Source organism: Thamnophis sirtalis, unplaced genomic scaffold (assembly GCF_051295495.1).
Source record: "Thamnophis sirtalis isolate CommonGarterSnake01/CBP01778 unplaced genomic scaffold, rThaSir2_p1.2 scaffold_7, whole genome shotgun sequence".
Classification (NCBI taxonomy): Eukaryota; Metazoa; Chordata; class Lepidosauria; order Squamata; family Natricidae; genus Thamnophis; species Thamnophis sirtalis.
In genome coordinates, this window is record NW_028261387.1 from 40,232,192 (window position 1) to 40,247,883 (window position 15,692).

The 15,692-nt window shown below is 37.5% G+C and overlaps 2 protein-coding genes across 4 annotated transcripts in view; one reads left to right on the forward strand and one right to left on the reverse strand.

Annotated features, from left to right (window-relative positions):
* Positions 1–10,327, reverse strand: part of ARMH1 (armadillo like helical domain containing 1) — a 42,193-nt gene extending 31,866 nt beyond the window's left edge. Inside the window, exon 1 of one of the 3 annotated variants that reach the window (XM_087719788.1) lies at positions 10,207–10,327. The gene's annotated coding sequence lies outside the window, so the exon portion shown is untranslated. Of the gene's footprint in view, positions 1–9,953; positions 10,095–10,151 lie in introns of those variants that run through there. The other 2 variants (XM_087719787.1, XM_087719786.1) reach the window with 2 other exon arrangements.
* Positions 10,328–10,433: 106 nt separating this feature from the next.
* Positions 10,434–13,613, forward strand: TMEM53 (transmembrane protein 53). Its single transcript, XM_014068916.2, has 3 exons — positions 10,434–10,549; positions 10,864–10,979; positions 12,150–13,613. The coding sequence occupies exons 1-3, from the start codon at positions 10,489–10,491 to the stop codon at positions 12,810–12,812; spliced, it is 840 nt and encodes a 279-aa protein (XP_013924391.1). The 5' UTR covers positions 10,434–10,488; the 3' UTR covers positions 12,813–13,613.
* The last annotated feature ends 2,079 nt before the right edge of the window (positions 13,614–15,692 follow it).

A 15,692-nucleotide genomic window follows, 5' to 3' on the forward strand; every position in this document is an offset into this window, starting at 1 on the left:
CAAGGTATGCAATGAGAAATGCTCTTCCAAGAGAAGTGCATGTAAGATTCACTAAGAAAACAATTAAATCACAAATCCTACAGAAAATGAGAGATAGAAAATTAGAATATAAAGGAAAGGAGATTGTAGTACTCAAACAAATTCCAAGAGAGGTGAGAGAGAGGAGAAGAGAATATCAATTTCTGACCAAAGTATTGATAAAAAAAGGTGTTAACTACAGATGGCTCATACCGGAAGGTTTATTATGTACTTGGCAAGGACAAAGACACAGGATAGATACAACTGAGAAGGCAGAAGCTTTCTACGAAGAATACTTTAGAGAAACGGCGGAGAAAGCTGGGAAAGACGATGCAGTGATACAAATACTGGAACCACCTGTAACCGCGACCAAAAAAATAGAAGGAGCAGTAGGTGGAAGTGAGAAAGAAGGGGAGACAGGGAATGGGAGCCGCAAAGAAAAACGAGAACCTAGATCCACTAGAGCGATAAACCCTGTATATAAAGTATAAACATGGAAGAAAGAAAAATGATTACAATTAACATTAATGGACTCAATTCGATAACTAAAAGGAAGAAAGTATTCCATAAATTAGAGAAATTACAACTCGACATAATCTGTCTGCAAGAAGTACATATTCAAAAGAAATATGAACATTTACTGACTCAACCAAAGCTTGGGAAAATGTTTTCATCATGGGCAAATTGTAAGAAAAGAGGAGTGGTCTTCTATATTAAAGGCAACATCCCAACAAAAGTAGTATACGCAGAGGAAGAGGGAAGAATTTTGATGGTGGAAATTATGGATACTAAAAAGACACTCCTAATTGGAATCTACGCCCCCAATGAAAAACAAGATGAATTCTACAAAAAACTACACAAAAAAGTTTTGGAACTAGACTATGCTGATATTTGTATGATGGGAGACTTAATGGCATTGTGAATCAAAATATGGACTATAAAACACATAAAACAAAAAAATTAAATAGGAAGCCTCTGCCGAAATCTTTTTTTAGGATGACAGATGAACTAAATTTAAAAGATATATGGAGAGAAAGAAACGTTAAAAAAGAACAATATACCTTCTACTCAAATAAGACATTCTTCATTCTCTAGAATAGATATGATATGGGTCTCAGCGGAGTTGAGCTCCAACATAAAAGAAATTGAGATTGAAGCAAGTACCTGGGCGGACCACAATCCAATTTTAATTAAATGGAAAGGCCAAAGGGCAAGATCTAGATGGACACTAAACAACACTATATTGAAAGAAAAAGAGTTTGTACAAAAAATGGAAAAAGAGCTAGTCCTTTTTTTTAAAGAAAATAGGAAAGAAGATACGTCGTTGCAGAATCTCTGGGACACAATGAAGGCTGTTATCAGAGGTTTGACAATAGACTACACAAGGAAGAGAAACTCAAAAAAAAGACAAATGCACAAAGCTTTAGACAATGACTATAAAATACTTGAAAGAGACCTACAGAGAGCACCACAAAAAAAAGATGTTAAAATAAAAATGGACATAATTAAACACAAAATGGACCTATTAGAAAAGGAAGAACTGGCACAAAAAATTAGAGGTGCCAAACAGAATTATTTTGAAAATGCGAACAAACCAGGCAGGTGGTTAGCATATAAGATGAAAAAAGAGAGAGAAACAAAGAAAATACTTCAACTAAGAGATAAACAAGGAGAAATTCAATATGGGAATACCGAAAAAAAAAAAATTATACATGACTACTACGTTAAACTCTATGAACAAGAGAAGGTGGAGGAGGGACGAGTCAAAAAGTATCTACAAGATGCCAATCTCCCCCAGGTACCAGATGAAACTAGAACAATGTTAGAAAGAAAAATAACAATGATGGAACTAACAGAGGCACTTAAAAAACAAAACAATGGGAAAGCCCCAGGACCAGATGGCCTACCCGTGGAATTCTATAGAACATTTGAAGAAATATTGACCCTCCCACTTTTACAAGTCATGAATGAAGTGATGACTGAGAACCAAATACCGAAGTCATGGTCAGAAGCGTATATCACATTACTACCCAAGGAAGAGACTGATCCAACACAAATCAAGAATTATAGACCAATTTCTTTATTAAACTCAGACTACAAGCTATTTGCATCGATACTAGCTGAGAGACTTAAAAAATTCTTAAATGGCTTCATTCATTCAGACCAAAATGGCTTTTTACCTAAAAGACAAATCAAAGACAATATGAGAATAATTTTGAATACCTTGGAATACTATGAGGCCCACCCAGAAAAACAATTGGCATTGATGTTCCTCGATGCGCAGAAGGCCTTTGATAATGTGAATTGGCAGTTTATGTTTTTGCAACTGGAGCAGATGAACTTTGGCAAGAAATTCACTCAAAGTATACGAACGATATACCAGAAACAAGCAGCAAAGATAATGGTAAATGGAGAACTAACAGAACCGATTGAAATAAAGAGAGGTACAAGACAAGGCTGCCCACTATCACCGCTACTCTTTGTCCTAACACTAGAGGTCTTAAATAGAAAGATTAGAGAAGAAGAAGAAATAAGAGGAATGAAAATTAAGAGAGAAGAGTATAAACTGCAAGCGTTCGCAGACGACTTAGTCTTCATTCTTGAAGATCCATTAGAAACCGCACCCAAATTGTTAGAAAGAATAGAGGAATATGGAGAAGTAGCAGGCTTGAAAATAAACAAAGATAAAACAAAGATCATGACAAAGAATATCCCAGCTACACAAAAGGAACAGTTGTCAGAAATGTTGCAGATTCAAAACACAAGTAAGATTAAATATTTGGGGATACATTTATCACCTAGATGTAGCACTCTTAAAGAGGATAATTATACCAGATTAAAACGACAAATAGCAATCGATTTGGAGAAATGGGAAAACTTGCATTTATCAATGATGGGAAGAATCTCCACAATTAAAATGAACATTCTACCTAGAATTCTATATCTGTTTCAGACAATCCCAATTAGACTGGGTAAGGATTTTTTTCTAGACTTAAATAAAATAGTTTTGAAATTTATTTGGCAAGGGAAAAAAGCTAGAATAAAGCTTAAATTACTACAAGATGTTAGATCAAGAGGAGGTTTTGGATTACCCGATTGGGAGCTATACTATCAGGCAGCAAACCTGATGTGGATTAAAGAGTGGATATTATTAAAAAACTCTAGATTATTGAACGTAGAAGGTCACGATCTGCTGTTGGGATGGCATGCTTTCTTATGGTATAAGGGAACTAAACCACATGGTTATTTTAGAAGACATTATATAAGGGAGGCGTTGTTGTTAAATTGGGAAAAGATTAAAAAATTACATTATTTAAAAATTCCAGTCTGGACATCAACAATTGAAGCATTCTCGTATCCGATAATACATAAAAAGGAACAAACAGTTAGATATATAGAATTACTGAATACAGAGGGTGAGCTCAAATCTAGTCAAGAGTTGAAGCAAGAAGGGATGGAAATGAACTGGTATTCATATGTACAGATACAATCTAGATATAATGAAGATAGAAAAACTAAATGTCTCTATAATAAAATGACTGAGCTAGACAAAATTCTAACAGGTACTGATGAAAAAATAATTAAAAAACTATATGGATATTTATTGGAGTTTAAATTGCATGAAGAACAAGTTAAAGAAACTATGATTGCTTGGGGGAAAAATTTTAAGTATGGGATTGATTTAGAGAATTGGCAGAAATTGTGGTCTCAAAATTACAAAATGACAATGTCTACTGCATATAGAGAAAACTTGTATAAGATGTTTTACAGGTGGCACCTACCCCCGACCAGAATCGCAAGAATGTTCAAGAATAAATCAGAAAAGTGTTGGAAATGTCACCAGATACCTGGCTCATACTACCACATGTGGTGGACTTGCACTGAAGCCAAAAGATACTGGACTAAAATCCACATGTGGTTGGAGAAAATGATACACAAACAAATAGACTTTAAACCAGAGGTCTTTTTATTGGGAATCTTACCAGAAATCTACAACAAAGACTTAAAATATTTGATTGTAAATGTGTTAACAGCAGCCAGAATTGTACTTGCAAAAAACTGGAAAAATGAAACAATACCAAAAGAGGAAGAAATCATTCGAAAAATAATGGACTGTGCCGAAATGAGTAAATTGACATTTGAAATTAGAGAGCAAGAGGATGAACAATTTTATAAGATATGGGACTTGTTTTATCAATGGCTAAAGGAAAAAAAAACAAAATCTTGGAAATGAAAAATGATACACTTATGTCTTAATTGGAGAAAGTAAATAATGATATAATTATGCTGTGAAATAATTCAACAATGATATAAGGAAGTACTAATATAAGGACTGGTGATATAATGTATAAGGTTAAGAACTTACTATAATGATATTTCGCTGCTGATAAGGCAATTCTAATAGGGGAACAAATGAAAACTGGTATATATAGGCAGCGATGCCTTGTTGAACAATGAAGGAATAAGATCTCTGTTTGAAGGTATGAAATGCAAGGTTAACAATGAATAGAAGTATATTCTCTGGGGGAAAATAATGCTAATGTTAACTGAATATATATTGTAGAAGGAAAATGAGACCTTTAGTTACATTAGAGGAAATATCTGAGATGGTAAACATTATTTGAAGATGTAGATGTTAAAACAACCGTAATCAAACGACATACTGCATGTGATGATGGTTTTTTTTTTTTCCTCTTTTCTTTTCCATTCCTTTTTGGACTTTTTTTTTTTTGCCCTTTTTGGCCTCCCCCTCCTCCCCCTACCCCTTTTTTCCTTTTTTTTTCCTCTCTCTCTCCCTTGTTTTATTTTGTTGTTTTTTGGTTCTTAAACCCTAGCTCATTGTGGTGCTTATCAAATATACAATAGAGAGATACGGGATGTATAAACTTAGTAGGGATGCACCTGTGACTAAACGACATATTATATGTGAAGATGGGTTTTCCCTCCCCCCCCCTTTTTCCTTTTCTTTCTTTTTTTTTCCATCCTCTCCCTTTCCCATTGTTGTCTGTGTAATAAAAAATAAAAATAATTAAAAAAAAAAAGGATAAGTACAAAAAATGGAAATATGATAAAATTCATCTCACTTCAATGTTCTGCAAGAAAAAATAGCTATTCCAAACATATGCATTTATTTTAATTATGTATAATATGGATCAAACATTTCTGTTTCATCTTTTTAAACTCAAGAATATGCAACAGCCTTAAATACTGTTGGCAACCACACATTTTTTTTAATGTAGTTTATTCTTTGAAAACTAATTGGCTGCTTCAGGTCTTATTTGTTCAAGTTGACTTGAGCCTTGACAATGCAACAACATTTTAGATAATTGAGCCCAGAGGGCAAGGATTACAGCACAATACATCCTTAGAAAAGCTGAGTACTACCAGCAAAAAAGAGCAATTTAGATTTAACTTTACTAATCTGTTAACTAGAATGCTCATTGAGAGCAACAGCTAGAAACAGTTAACAATTGTTAACAGAAAACTACAGCAATGAACAGTTTGTGGCTTTATAGATATATTTTCCTGGAAACAATATACAGATAGTCCTCGACTTACAACAGTTCACTTAGTGAACATTCGAAGTTACAATGGGACTGAAAAAAAGTGACTTATGCTTGTTTTTCACACTTATGACCATTGCAGCATCCCCATGATCATGTGATTTACAAATATAAATACAATAGCAGAGTTGGAAGGGACCTTGGAGGTCTTCTAGTCCAACCCCCTGCCTAGGCAGGAAACCCTATACCGTTTCAGACAAATGGCTATCCAACAACTTCTTAAAGACTTCCAGTCTTGGGACATTCACAACTTCTGGAGGCAAGTTGTTCCATTGATTGATTGTTCTAACTGTCAGGAAATTTCTCCTCAGTTCTAAGTTCCTTTATTAGTTTTCACCCATTGCTTCTTGTTCTACTCTCAGGTGCCTTGGAGAATAGTTTGACTCCCTCTTCTTTGTGGCAACTCCTGAGATATTGGAACACTATCATGTCTCCTCTAGTCCTTCTGTTCATTAAACTAGACATACCCAGTTCCTGCAACCGTGCCTCATATGTTCTTGCCTCCAGTCCCCTAATCCTCTTTGTTGCTCTTCACTGCACTCTTTCTAGAGTCTTCACATCTTTTTTACATCGTGGTGACCAAAACTGAATCAAGGAATTATAAAGTGGTATTAACACTTCACGTGATCTTGATTCTATCCCTCTGTTTATGTAGCCTAGAACTGTGTTGGCTTTTTTGGCAGCTGCTGCACACTGCTGGCTTGTATTTAAATGGTTGTCCACTAGGACTCCAAGATCCCTCTCACAGTTACTACTATTGAGCAAGATACCACCTATACTGTATACTGCTCAATATTTCAGATACACTGAAATACCTGTGCATTTTGTTTTTCTTGCCAAAATGGTTTTCACTATTGAATTTCATTTTATTAGATAGTGCCCAATGTTCAAGTTTGTCAAGATCCTTCTGTATCTTAAGCCTATGTTCTGGAGTGTTGGCTATTCCTGCCAGCTTAGTGTCATCTGCAAATTTGATGAGTTCCCCATTTATTCCCTCATCCAAATCATTGATGAAGATGTTGAAGAGTACTGGGCCTAAAACAGAGCCTTGGGGTACTCCACTGCATACTTCCCACCATGTAGATGCAGTTCCATTGAGGACTACACAGTCAGTCAGCCAGTTACAAATCCATCTGGTGATTCTGTCTAACCACATTCTTCTACTTTATCTAGTAGTAGGTTATTGTCTACCTTATCAAATGCCTTACTGAAGTCCAAGTAAACTATATCGACGGCATTCCTCTGGTCCACTAATTTTGTCACTTTGTTGAAGAATGCCATAAGATTAGTCTGGCATGATCTGTTATTGACAAACCCATGTTGGCTTTTGGCTATTACTTTATTTACTTCTAGGTGTTCGCTAATTCGTTGCTTATCTTTTCCAGAATCTTTCCTGGTATTGTGGTCAGGCTGATAAGTCTGTAGTTTCCTGGATCTATTTTTTTTCCTTTTTTGAACCACATCAACTCTTTTCCAGTCCTCTGGCAGTTCCCTGGTGCTCCAGGATCTCTGGCAGATATAGTTTAGTGGTTCTGAGATCTCGTCTGCCAGTTCCTTCAGAACACTGGGGTGTAATCCATTCGGTCCTGGTGATTTGAACTCATCTAGGATAGACAGGTGCTCACTTATCATTTTCTTCTCTATTTCAACTTGTGTTCCTAATCTGATTTTTGTGGTGCTGTTTTTGATAGGTTGGACTGTTTTATCCCTTTGTGTAAAGACAGATGCAAAAAATGAGTTAAATAGTTCTGCTTTCTCTGTTGCTTGTCACCTTCTTGCCACTTTCTCCCAGCAATGCACCAATTGTTTCCTTAACCTTTTTCTTGTTTTTAACATGTTGGAAGCTTTTTTTATTTTTTACTTTTGTGGCAAGCCTTTCTTCATTGAGCCTTAGCTTTCCTCACTTCATCTTTACAGGCTGGGGCTATTTGCTGATATTCTGCCTTAGTTATGTCCCCCTCTTTCCACTTTTTATATTTACCTTTTTTGTCTTTCAATTTGTCAGAGAGTTCGTTATGCAGCCATGCTGGTTTCTTTTGGGAGCTGTTATTTTTCTTCTTCATTGGTATTGTGCTAGACTGGGCTTTTGTAATCTCATTTTTCAAAATTTCCCAAGCTTCTTGAGTTGTTTTCCCCTTGAGGAGTCTCATCCATGGAATTCTTCCCAAGCTCTCTCTAAGTTTATTGAAATTAGCTCTGTTAAAGTCCAAGACTCTAGTTTGACTTTGTTCTACTACTTGTGTTTGCATAATGTTGAATTCCAATATTGCATGGTCACTTGCCCCCAGGGTTCCTGTGGCTTCAACACCTTCTATCATTTCCTCTGTTAGTGAGAATGAAGTCCAATATGGCTGATCCCCTTGTTCCCTTCTCTACTTTTTGGGAAACAAAGTTGTCTGCTAGGTTTGTTAGGAACCTGTTGGATCTTCCACTTGGTGCAGTTTGTTTCCCAGTTGATGTCAGGGTAGTCCCCCATTACTATTGTGATGTGCTTCCTACATACCTTAGTTAGCTGACTAGGAAAAAGTTCATCTACTTCCTCTGATTGGTTGGGTGGCCTGTAGTGGAGACCTATGGCAATGTCATTCTCCCCTCCCCCGGCAATCTTTAATATTGACCCAAATGCATTCAAGATAGTTCTCATCATTGTTGTGTTCTATTTCTGTAGAGATGTAGTTATTTCTTATATATAGTGCAACTCCACCTCCTCTTTTATTTGGTCTATTTCTTTTAAATAATTTAAATCCTTCTAGCTGTATGTTCCATTTGTGGGTTTCATCCCACCAAGTTTTTGTAATGGCAACAATATCATATTTGCCCTCATTTACTTGAATTTCTAATTCACTGTTTATTCCTCATACTCTGTGCATTGGTGTATAGACATTTGAGTCAATTTTGATTGACCCTGTGTTTACTGTCTACATAACCTGTGTTATGCCTGACTTGCCCCTATTTTCTTGCCACTTGTATGATTCATGCACATGGTATGGCACTCACTATTAAATGCTTGGTTTTGCTTGACAGCAGGACTGATAATCTTACCCGCACAAACATCTATGTTATATGCACTGATAACCCTGTGAATTTTAGATTGCTGGGGACAGAAATGTTCTGTATCAATTAATTCTCTGTCCCTGCTGTTCAGTTTAAATGTTTATCCAGAAAATCTGTGAATTTAATGCCAAGTAACTCAGTCCCTTTCTTGGATGGGTGCAAACCATCTCTTTTGTACAGTTTTTCATTGGACCAGCTGCAAACATCATGACTAATAAAACCAAAGCTTTCCTTTTTACACCACTCCTTTAGCCACATTAAACTTACATTCATATGCTTGATAACTGACTCACATTTACGATGGTTGCAGTGTCCTGGGGTCATGCGATCATCTTTTGCAATCTTCTGACAAGGAAAGTAAATGGGGGGGGGACCAGATTCACTTAACAACTGTGTTACTAATTTAACAACAGCAATGATTCACTTAGCAAATGTGGGAAGAAAACTCGTAAAATGGAGCAAAACTCACTTAATAAATTTCATGTTTAACAACATAAATTTTGGGGTCAATTTTGGTCGTATGTTGAGGACTACCTGTATAAAAGCTTTACTGCTGCCTTCTGCCCTTTATTTATCAATCTATTGACTTCTCAGTGTTCTGCATCTCTGAAATTTTTTGAAAACCCTTCTGCATGTCAAATCAAGAGCAGCCCTTTTAGCATTTTGAGCTACAATTGTCTTTGTGCTCTTTATCACTTAGCTGGATTTCTTGTACAATAAGGAAAACAACAACAATATTCACAGGTTGTTGTTGTTTTTTTGCTAAACCTTGGGCGGAAAACTGACCCCAGCTGTCTAACAGTAAGCCCCTTCTTGCCTTCATGTCTGGGAATTATTCTACCATGCAGTTGTTAGGGGCACAGTACACTGTTAAGAAGAGGTTGGACTGCCATTTGTCAGAGATGGTGTAGGTAGGGTTGCCTGCTTGGGCGGGGGATTGGACTAGATCACCTACAGCAGGGGTCTCCAACCTCGGCAACTTTAAGCCTGGCGGACTTCAACTCCCAAATACCCCAGCCGACTGGCTGGAGAATTCTGGGAGTAAGTCCGCCAGGCTTAAAGTTGCTAAGGTTGGAGACCCCTCATCTACAGTACAGGATCCCTTCCGTTAATCTGTTTTTAAAAAAACTACTGTGTTTTTTTTTTGTGGGTGTGCGTGCGCGGGCGGGCGTACGCACACACACACACACAGTAAAAGTGCAAAAACAAAACCTCGTTTTCAAGGGAGCAACACTTGCAATTTTCATTCTCTTTTGCTCCTCTTCCCTTCTTTCTTCCTCAGAGATCAGCCGTGAAGTGCAAAAAATATAACCTTACTGTAAAATCTCCCATTGCTTCAGAGCCGCCTAAACAGCCTCCCCAAAGCTCGCTCGGCTTCAGGCTATTGTAGACGGCATCCAGTGCTCTCCAGTCCGCATCCCCCCCCCCGCCGTCTCTTTCCGTCTTCCGCTTTTGAGGACCCCTAGTTTTACTATCGTCTCGCTTCGCTTTTCCTCAGATAAAAGTTCCCCGTACCACGCATATATATCCCCGGCGTATATAGTAAAGTATCCAAGCCTCGGCTGCGCACTTTTTCCGGTCGGGATGCCCTTCGGGGGCAACGACGGATCCGAGCGGCCTCAAGCCGCTTTTCTTCTTGCGGGGGGTGGGGGTGGCGAGCGGGGACTCGGTTGCTAGGGCCGCGAAGTTGCTAAGGGAGAACGCGGTAGAATTGTCGCGCGCGCTCGGCCATCCTTCCTGTTTGGGTGGACAAAAAAGTCGGGCATTTCCGGGACGGAGAGTGGGGGCAGGTGGAAACGGAGCGGGGAGGAGGAACACGACGGAAGCGGCGGTTGCGAACGCCGGTGCAGCAATGGGGAGGCGAGCGAGGGAGTTGGGCTGCGTGGTGGATTTTCCCTTGGAACGAAGTGCAGGTGAGTGAATGAGCTGGAAGGAATTGGCTGACAGAGAATCGGTGAGGGGAAATGGACGTGGGTCGTAATGAGAGCCAAGGTGGGTTTCATTGACACACGTGTCTGGAATCTCTTCCCAGCGCTCAGATGCTTTTAACCTTTGGGTGTATGAACTTATCAGGGGGGGAAAAAGGTCAATGCAACTACGAGGTAGTTGGTATTTGGCCACCGATATTGACATGCACCTGCATCCTTTTTGGAGCCCTAGGGCTAGGATTATTTTTTTGTCAAGATGCAGATTTTATTTTTTTTAATTTATTTTTTTTAATTTTCAGAAACTTATTTGGAAAAAGGAGACAAAATAAATCCTCCGGTGGTGGTGATAATGCTTGGATGGGCCGGCTGCAAGGACAGGTATCTAGAGAAATACAGCGCCATCTATCAACAGAAGGTGAATATTATTTTTTCCTATATAAATTCATCTTACAATTGCTATCTGTAAATGAAAGAACCATTCTTGGCCTATTCAGAAATCGACAAGGAAAAAAAACAATACCAGGTGTAGCATCTTCACTTTTCCCATAAAAGACCTATTCAGAATTTTTAAAGTATCAAACGAGAAATCAGTTTCTCCATGAAAATTCTATGTAAAAAAAAATTAAAAAAATCTAAGCTGGAATTTAACCTAGGGAGAGATGCTGGGAGGGTAGTTGAAGCACCTCTGTGACTGTAAGTACCCAAATTTTGATCATGTGACTGCAGAGGCACTGCAACAGGCATAGGCAAGGGGAGCTGTCATTAGTCCAGCTTTTTACCACCAACATAGGTAGGTACCGTATTTTTCGGAGTATAAGATGCACCTTTTCCCCCCAAAAAAGAGGGTGAAAATCTGGGTGAGTCTTATACACTGAATACAGCATTTTAGGCCTCCCGAAACCCTTCACAAAAATGGATGTGCAGAGGGTTTGGGAGGTCTGCAAAGTGCTCCTGGGGGCTGGGGAGGGCAAAAACGAGTGAAAAATGGCCCGTTTTTTGCTCTTTTTTGCACACACACACACCCAAGTCCCCAGGAGCACTTTGCAGGCCTCTCAAACTATCTGCATGCCCCGTTTTTCACAGAAAATGAGGCGTACAGAGGGTTTGGAAGGTCTGCAGAGTGTAAAACCTTTTTAAAAAAAATTTATCTCTTCAAAATCTTGGTGCATCTTATACTCCGGTACATCTTATACTCCAAAAAATATGGTACATATCCTGCATTTTATTCAGTAGCTCAAAGCAGCACATATAGAACTCTTCATCTTATTTTTCTGTGAGGGAAGAGAGGGTGAGAAAGATTGACTCGTTCAAGACAACCCAGTTAACTTTTGTATCTGAGGTGAAGAATAACCTGAATTTCCCACTCCTGGTTTGACATTTCGATCCTGTGCTATCTGAATGATTGTCTACTATGTTAACAACACAGCGATAGATTAAGCTATAAGCTATGACTACTTGCTTGAATTACTGACACTGAAAATAGTAATACTTAATTCTACTAAATATGAGTCCTGTTAACACATTTTGTCATTTAAAAAAAAAAGGAAATTATAAACTCACAGTAAAACATGTGTATTCCTCACAGGGATGTGTAGTGATCCGGTATACAGCGCCATGGAGACATGTGTTCTTTTCAGAATCCTTGGGTATAAAATCCATGCAGACACTGGCTACAAAACTATTGGAGCTCCTTTTTGATTACAAAGTGGAGACGAAGCCTCTACTCTTTCATGTCTTCAGCAATGGCGGGTTCATGCTCTATCGTTACATTGTGGAACTTCTTCACACTCAACAGCAATTCCAGCATCTGAGGGTAGTGGGAACTGTTTTTGATAGTGCACCTGGCAAGAAGAACTTGAGGGGTGGGGTTCGTGCTCTCTCAGTTGTCTTAGCATCATACAATATGTGCATAAAGCACTTTCTTCTACTGTCATTTGCATTGCTGGTAGTGACATTGCGGATTGTGTTGTATCCTATGACCCGCTTTATACATGAAAGCCATTATGAAGCAATGTTGAACCAACCTTCTAAATGGCCTGAGCTCTATTTGTATTCCAAAGCTGATTCTGTCATCCTAGCAAGTGACATCGAGAACATGGTCCAGGCTCGACGACAGCATCGGGTCCTTGTTAAGACGGTCAACTTTGTACATTCTGATCATGTTAGCCATCTACGAGCATATCCTACCTCCTATGCTACTCACTGCATCTCCTTTATGCACAGTTGCATTGAAAGCACTTCTCACTAGTTTGGGCACTCTAAAGATATCAGCATATATCTCGTCTCTTGATTGACTTTATATATTAAATAATACTGCTGCTTCTGTAATTTGCCAAGGGTTTGAAGATTTTCTGAGAATCTGATATTAACTTGTTTGCACATATTTGCTCATTTAACTTAATTTCCAGACCAGATATTGGAGTCTTTCTGAGATACATGGAAGTAAAGTTTCCTAAGTTTATCCTTGCCTAATTACCATGTTCAGTGTGATTATGTGGAGCTGTAGCATATAAACAGCACTGCGCCTATTTAATTCTCCTTTTATTAGCTTCTTCCTTTGCTGTATCTCTTTTTTTTGTCATTTTCATCTCAGATTTTTCTTGTACCTGGAAGAAATACTGTGAAGTTGGATTGTACAAATAGGAATTTATTGTCCATTGAAGTGTGTATGATACAAAATAAAATTAAAAGGATGAATCTGCTCCATTTAGTGCAGATCTCTTTTAAGAGGTATGGCATAAACTGCATGCACAAATTAAAACAATGTTGTAATTGCCTTATCCGTAGATGCATACCCTTTCAGAAATCTAACTCAGATTCAATAATAGTAGTTTGAAAAGTGGCAAATAATGTTCCTTTATTGTCCTATTTAGGTAGATAGGTGGGCAAAAGTAATTTTACAGCGACTTACTATGTTAACGTGTTCATGAGAGTGAGAAAGCTATAACAAGAAAATATTGATTAGAGTACTAGACATTCTGTTGTAGCTATAATAACATTAAATGATGGAGATATTCATCTTGGTGTCTATCTTTTTTTTCAAGTTTAAATGGCTGTTCAATTTGTATACTCTAATGTCACATGTCCTTTACTTCTAAGCATATGCTTTTGTGTCATTATCCATTAACTTATGGAAGTTTGTTCTTAGTTTATCTGTGCATTAAAAATGATCTTTCTGGGGGTTACTGGAATTATAATTCTAACACATTTAGAAGGTTTCAATAGGGTAAGAGGCTGAGCTATAATGTTCTGTAATACTAACTTTATAACTTGGAAATAATAGTAATAAGATCTCAATTCTTAGTTGTATAGTAATCCCAACGAAATTAATGGGATTCCAGAATAATAATGTAAAGGTTTATAATCTTGTTTCTTTAACTCTTAACTGCAGGTCTGGCAGGATGAATTTTCATAGTAAATTAGGACATGCTTTATCTTTTTGATGGATTTCCTGCAGCTTATGCTGAACATAATAGATTTTGTCTCTTTTTCTACAATATTGTCAAAAATACTGCTGTTCTCTATAAATTTTAGTTTCTATGTTTTGTTTTTTTTAGATTTTGGGGGTGGGGTGGTCTATGCACATCCGTGATGAATAATATGAAAAAAATAGGAAGATCTCTTTGTATTTTTATGCTTCATTTGTTTTAAAATAGTGATTATTAGTGCACTTCAACCACTTACTCCTGCATTCAGTGTCCCAACAGCTTGGTCCTAAATGCTAATTTTGTTTAAACTTACCTCCTGGTAATCGTGGAGAATTGCAGTTTCGTTCTGAAAATTACTGCATACAGTTGATTTGCATAAATGTATTCAAAGTAGTTTTCACTGAACCTAAACTACTTGTGCTATATTGCATCAGCATTTCTGTTACATCAAATTATGTAATGTATAATTGGTATAGACTGTTTTTAGCACTGATCAAGCGTATGATGAGTTCTGCTGCCTCCCCTGTACATCACTTTAATTTAGAACTAGATGAACTGCATGCCTCAAGTGAGTTTGTTTTACTCTAAAGTTTTGTATATTTAAAAAAATATTTCCCATTTATTGGCAAAGGAAATTAAAATATAAATAATAAAAATAAATTATATCAGACTAGAAGAATAAATGCAAAATTAATCAGAGTGAATAACCAGATAATCAGCAGTTCAAATCCTTAAGTGTTATATCTCTGTTAAAAAAATATGATAAAAAGAGACTTACCTTGGCATCTGAACTGAATATTGTTTTTTAGTACGATTTAAATTGCAATATGAGATTTCTAAAAAATGAATATATACATACTGTCTTCTTCACTTTTTTGTGTAAAGGTGTGTAACTGACCTCTGAGGGCTGCCAACCATTGCATAGCAAGTTAATGCTTTATTTTGTTTATTTTATTCTTTAGGAGTAGGAGTAGAGTGGCTAGAGACAGATGGGCAGTATAATAAGGGAGGTAACAAGGATTATCCAGGGGTTGGGAGAAGCAGCAGCAGGGTGAGAAATGGTTTGACAGGAGGGGAAAATTCATACTGAAGAAATAGAGGGGATGGGGGGAAAGGTGACAAGGCTAGTAGTGATAAGGGGGGAGGGACAAATAGAAAGGATTGTTGGATATAGATCAAGAAAGCAAACAACTAGGAGGAGTCACAGGGAAGTTAGTGACCAGGGAAATGATTAGCAAAGTGACCTGGGAGGAGAGAAGGCTTGGGATGTGGGAAACTAAAGGCACATTTTAGACTGCATTGGATAACCAGAGAGTTTTTTTCAAGTTAATCTTTGTTCAGAGCTTACACTATGTAGGATATAATGTAAGTAAGTGCTGAGACTGAGAACGTGGAGCCCTATGTAGATACGCACATATTTCTATTCTTATTTTACAACTGGGCTTTGGTAGAAGCAGAAAGAATCAACCAATATGGACATATCTTTGCCAGAGTCATGTCTGCCAGTTTAGTAAAAAGATTGGCAGCAGGTACTTACTGTACATACAGTAATTTTTCAAGAGCAAGTTTTACAATAAGGGAGTGATTATATTGGTTATTTCTTAGATATTTTCCTGAAAGAAGTATTTTGTTTTTATAAAAATACCTAATTTGTGGGGTAGCAGGGGGAATCAACTGATTCTTCTCTAGTCAAAATAGCA

Coding starts and splice junctions, on each gene's coding strand:
- TMEM53 (XM_014068916.2), top strand. CDS start 10,489: ATGGGGAGGCGAGCGAGGGAGTTGGGCTGCGTGGTGGATTTTCCCTTG. Junction 10,550..10,863: donor TCCCTTGGAACGAAGTGCAG/GTGAGTGAATGA, acceptor TTTAATTTTCAG/AAACTTATTTGGAAAAAGGA. Junction 10,980..12,149: donor GCGCCATCTATCAACAGAAG/GTGAATATTATT, acceptor TATTCCTCACAG/GGATGTGTAGTGATCCGGTA.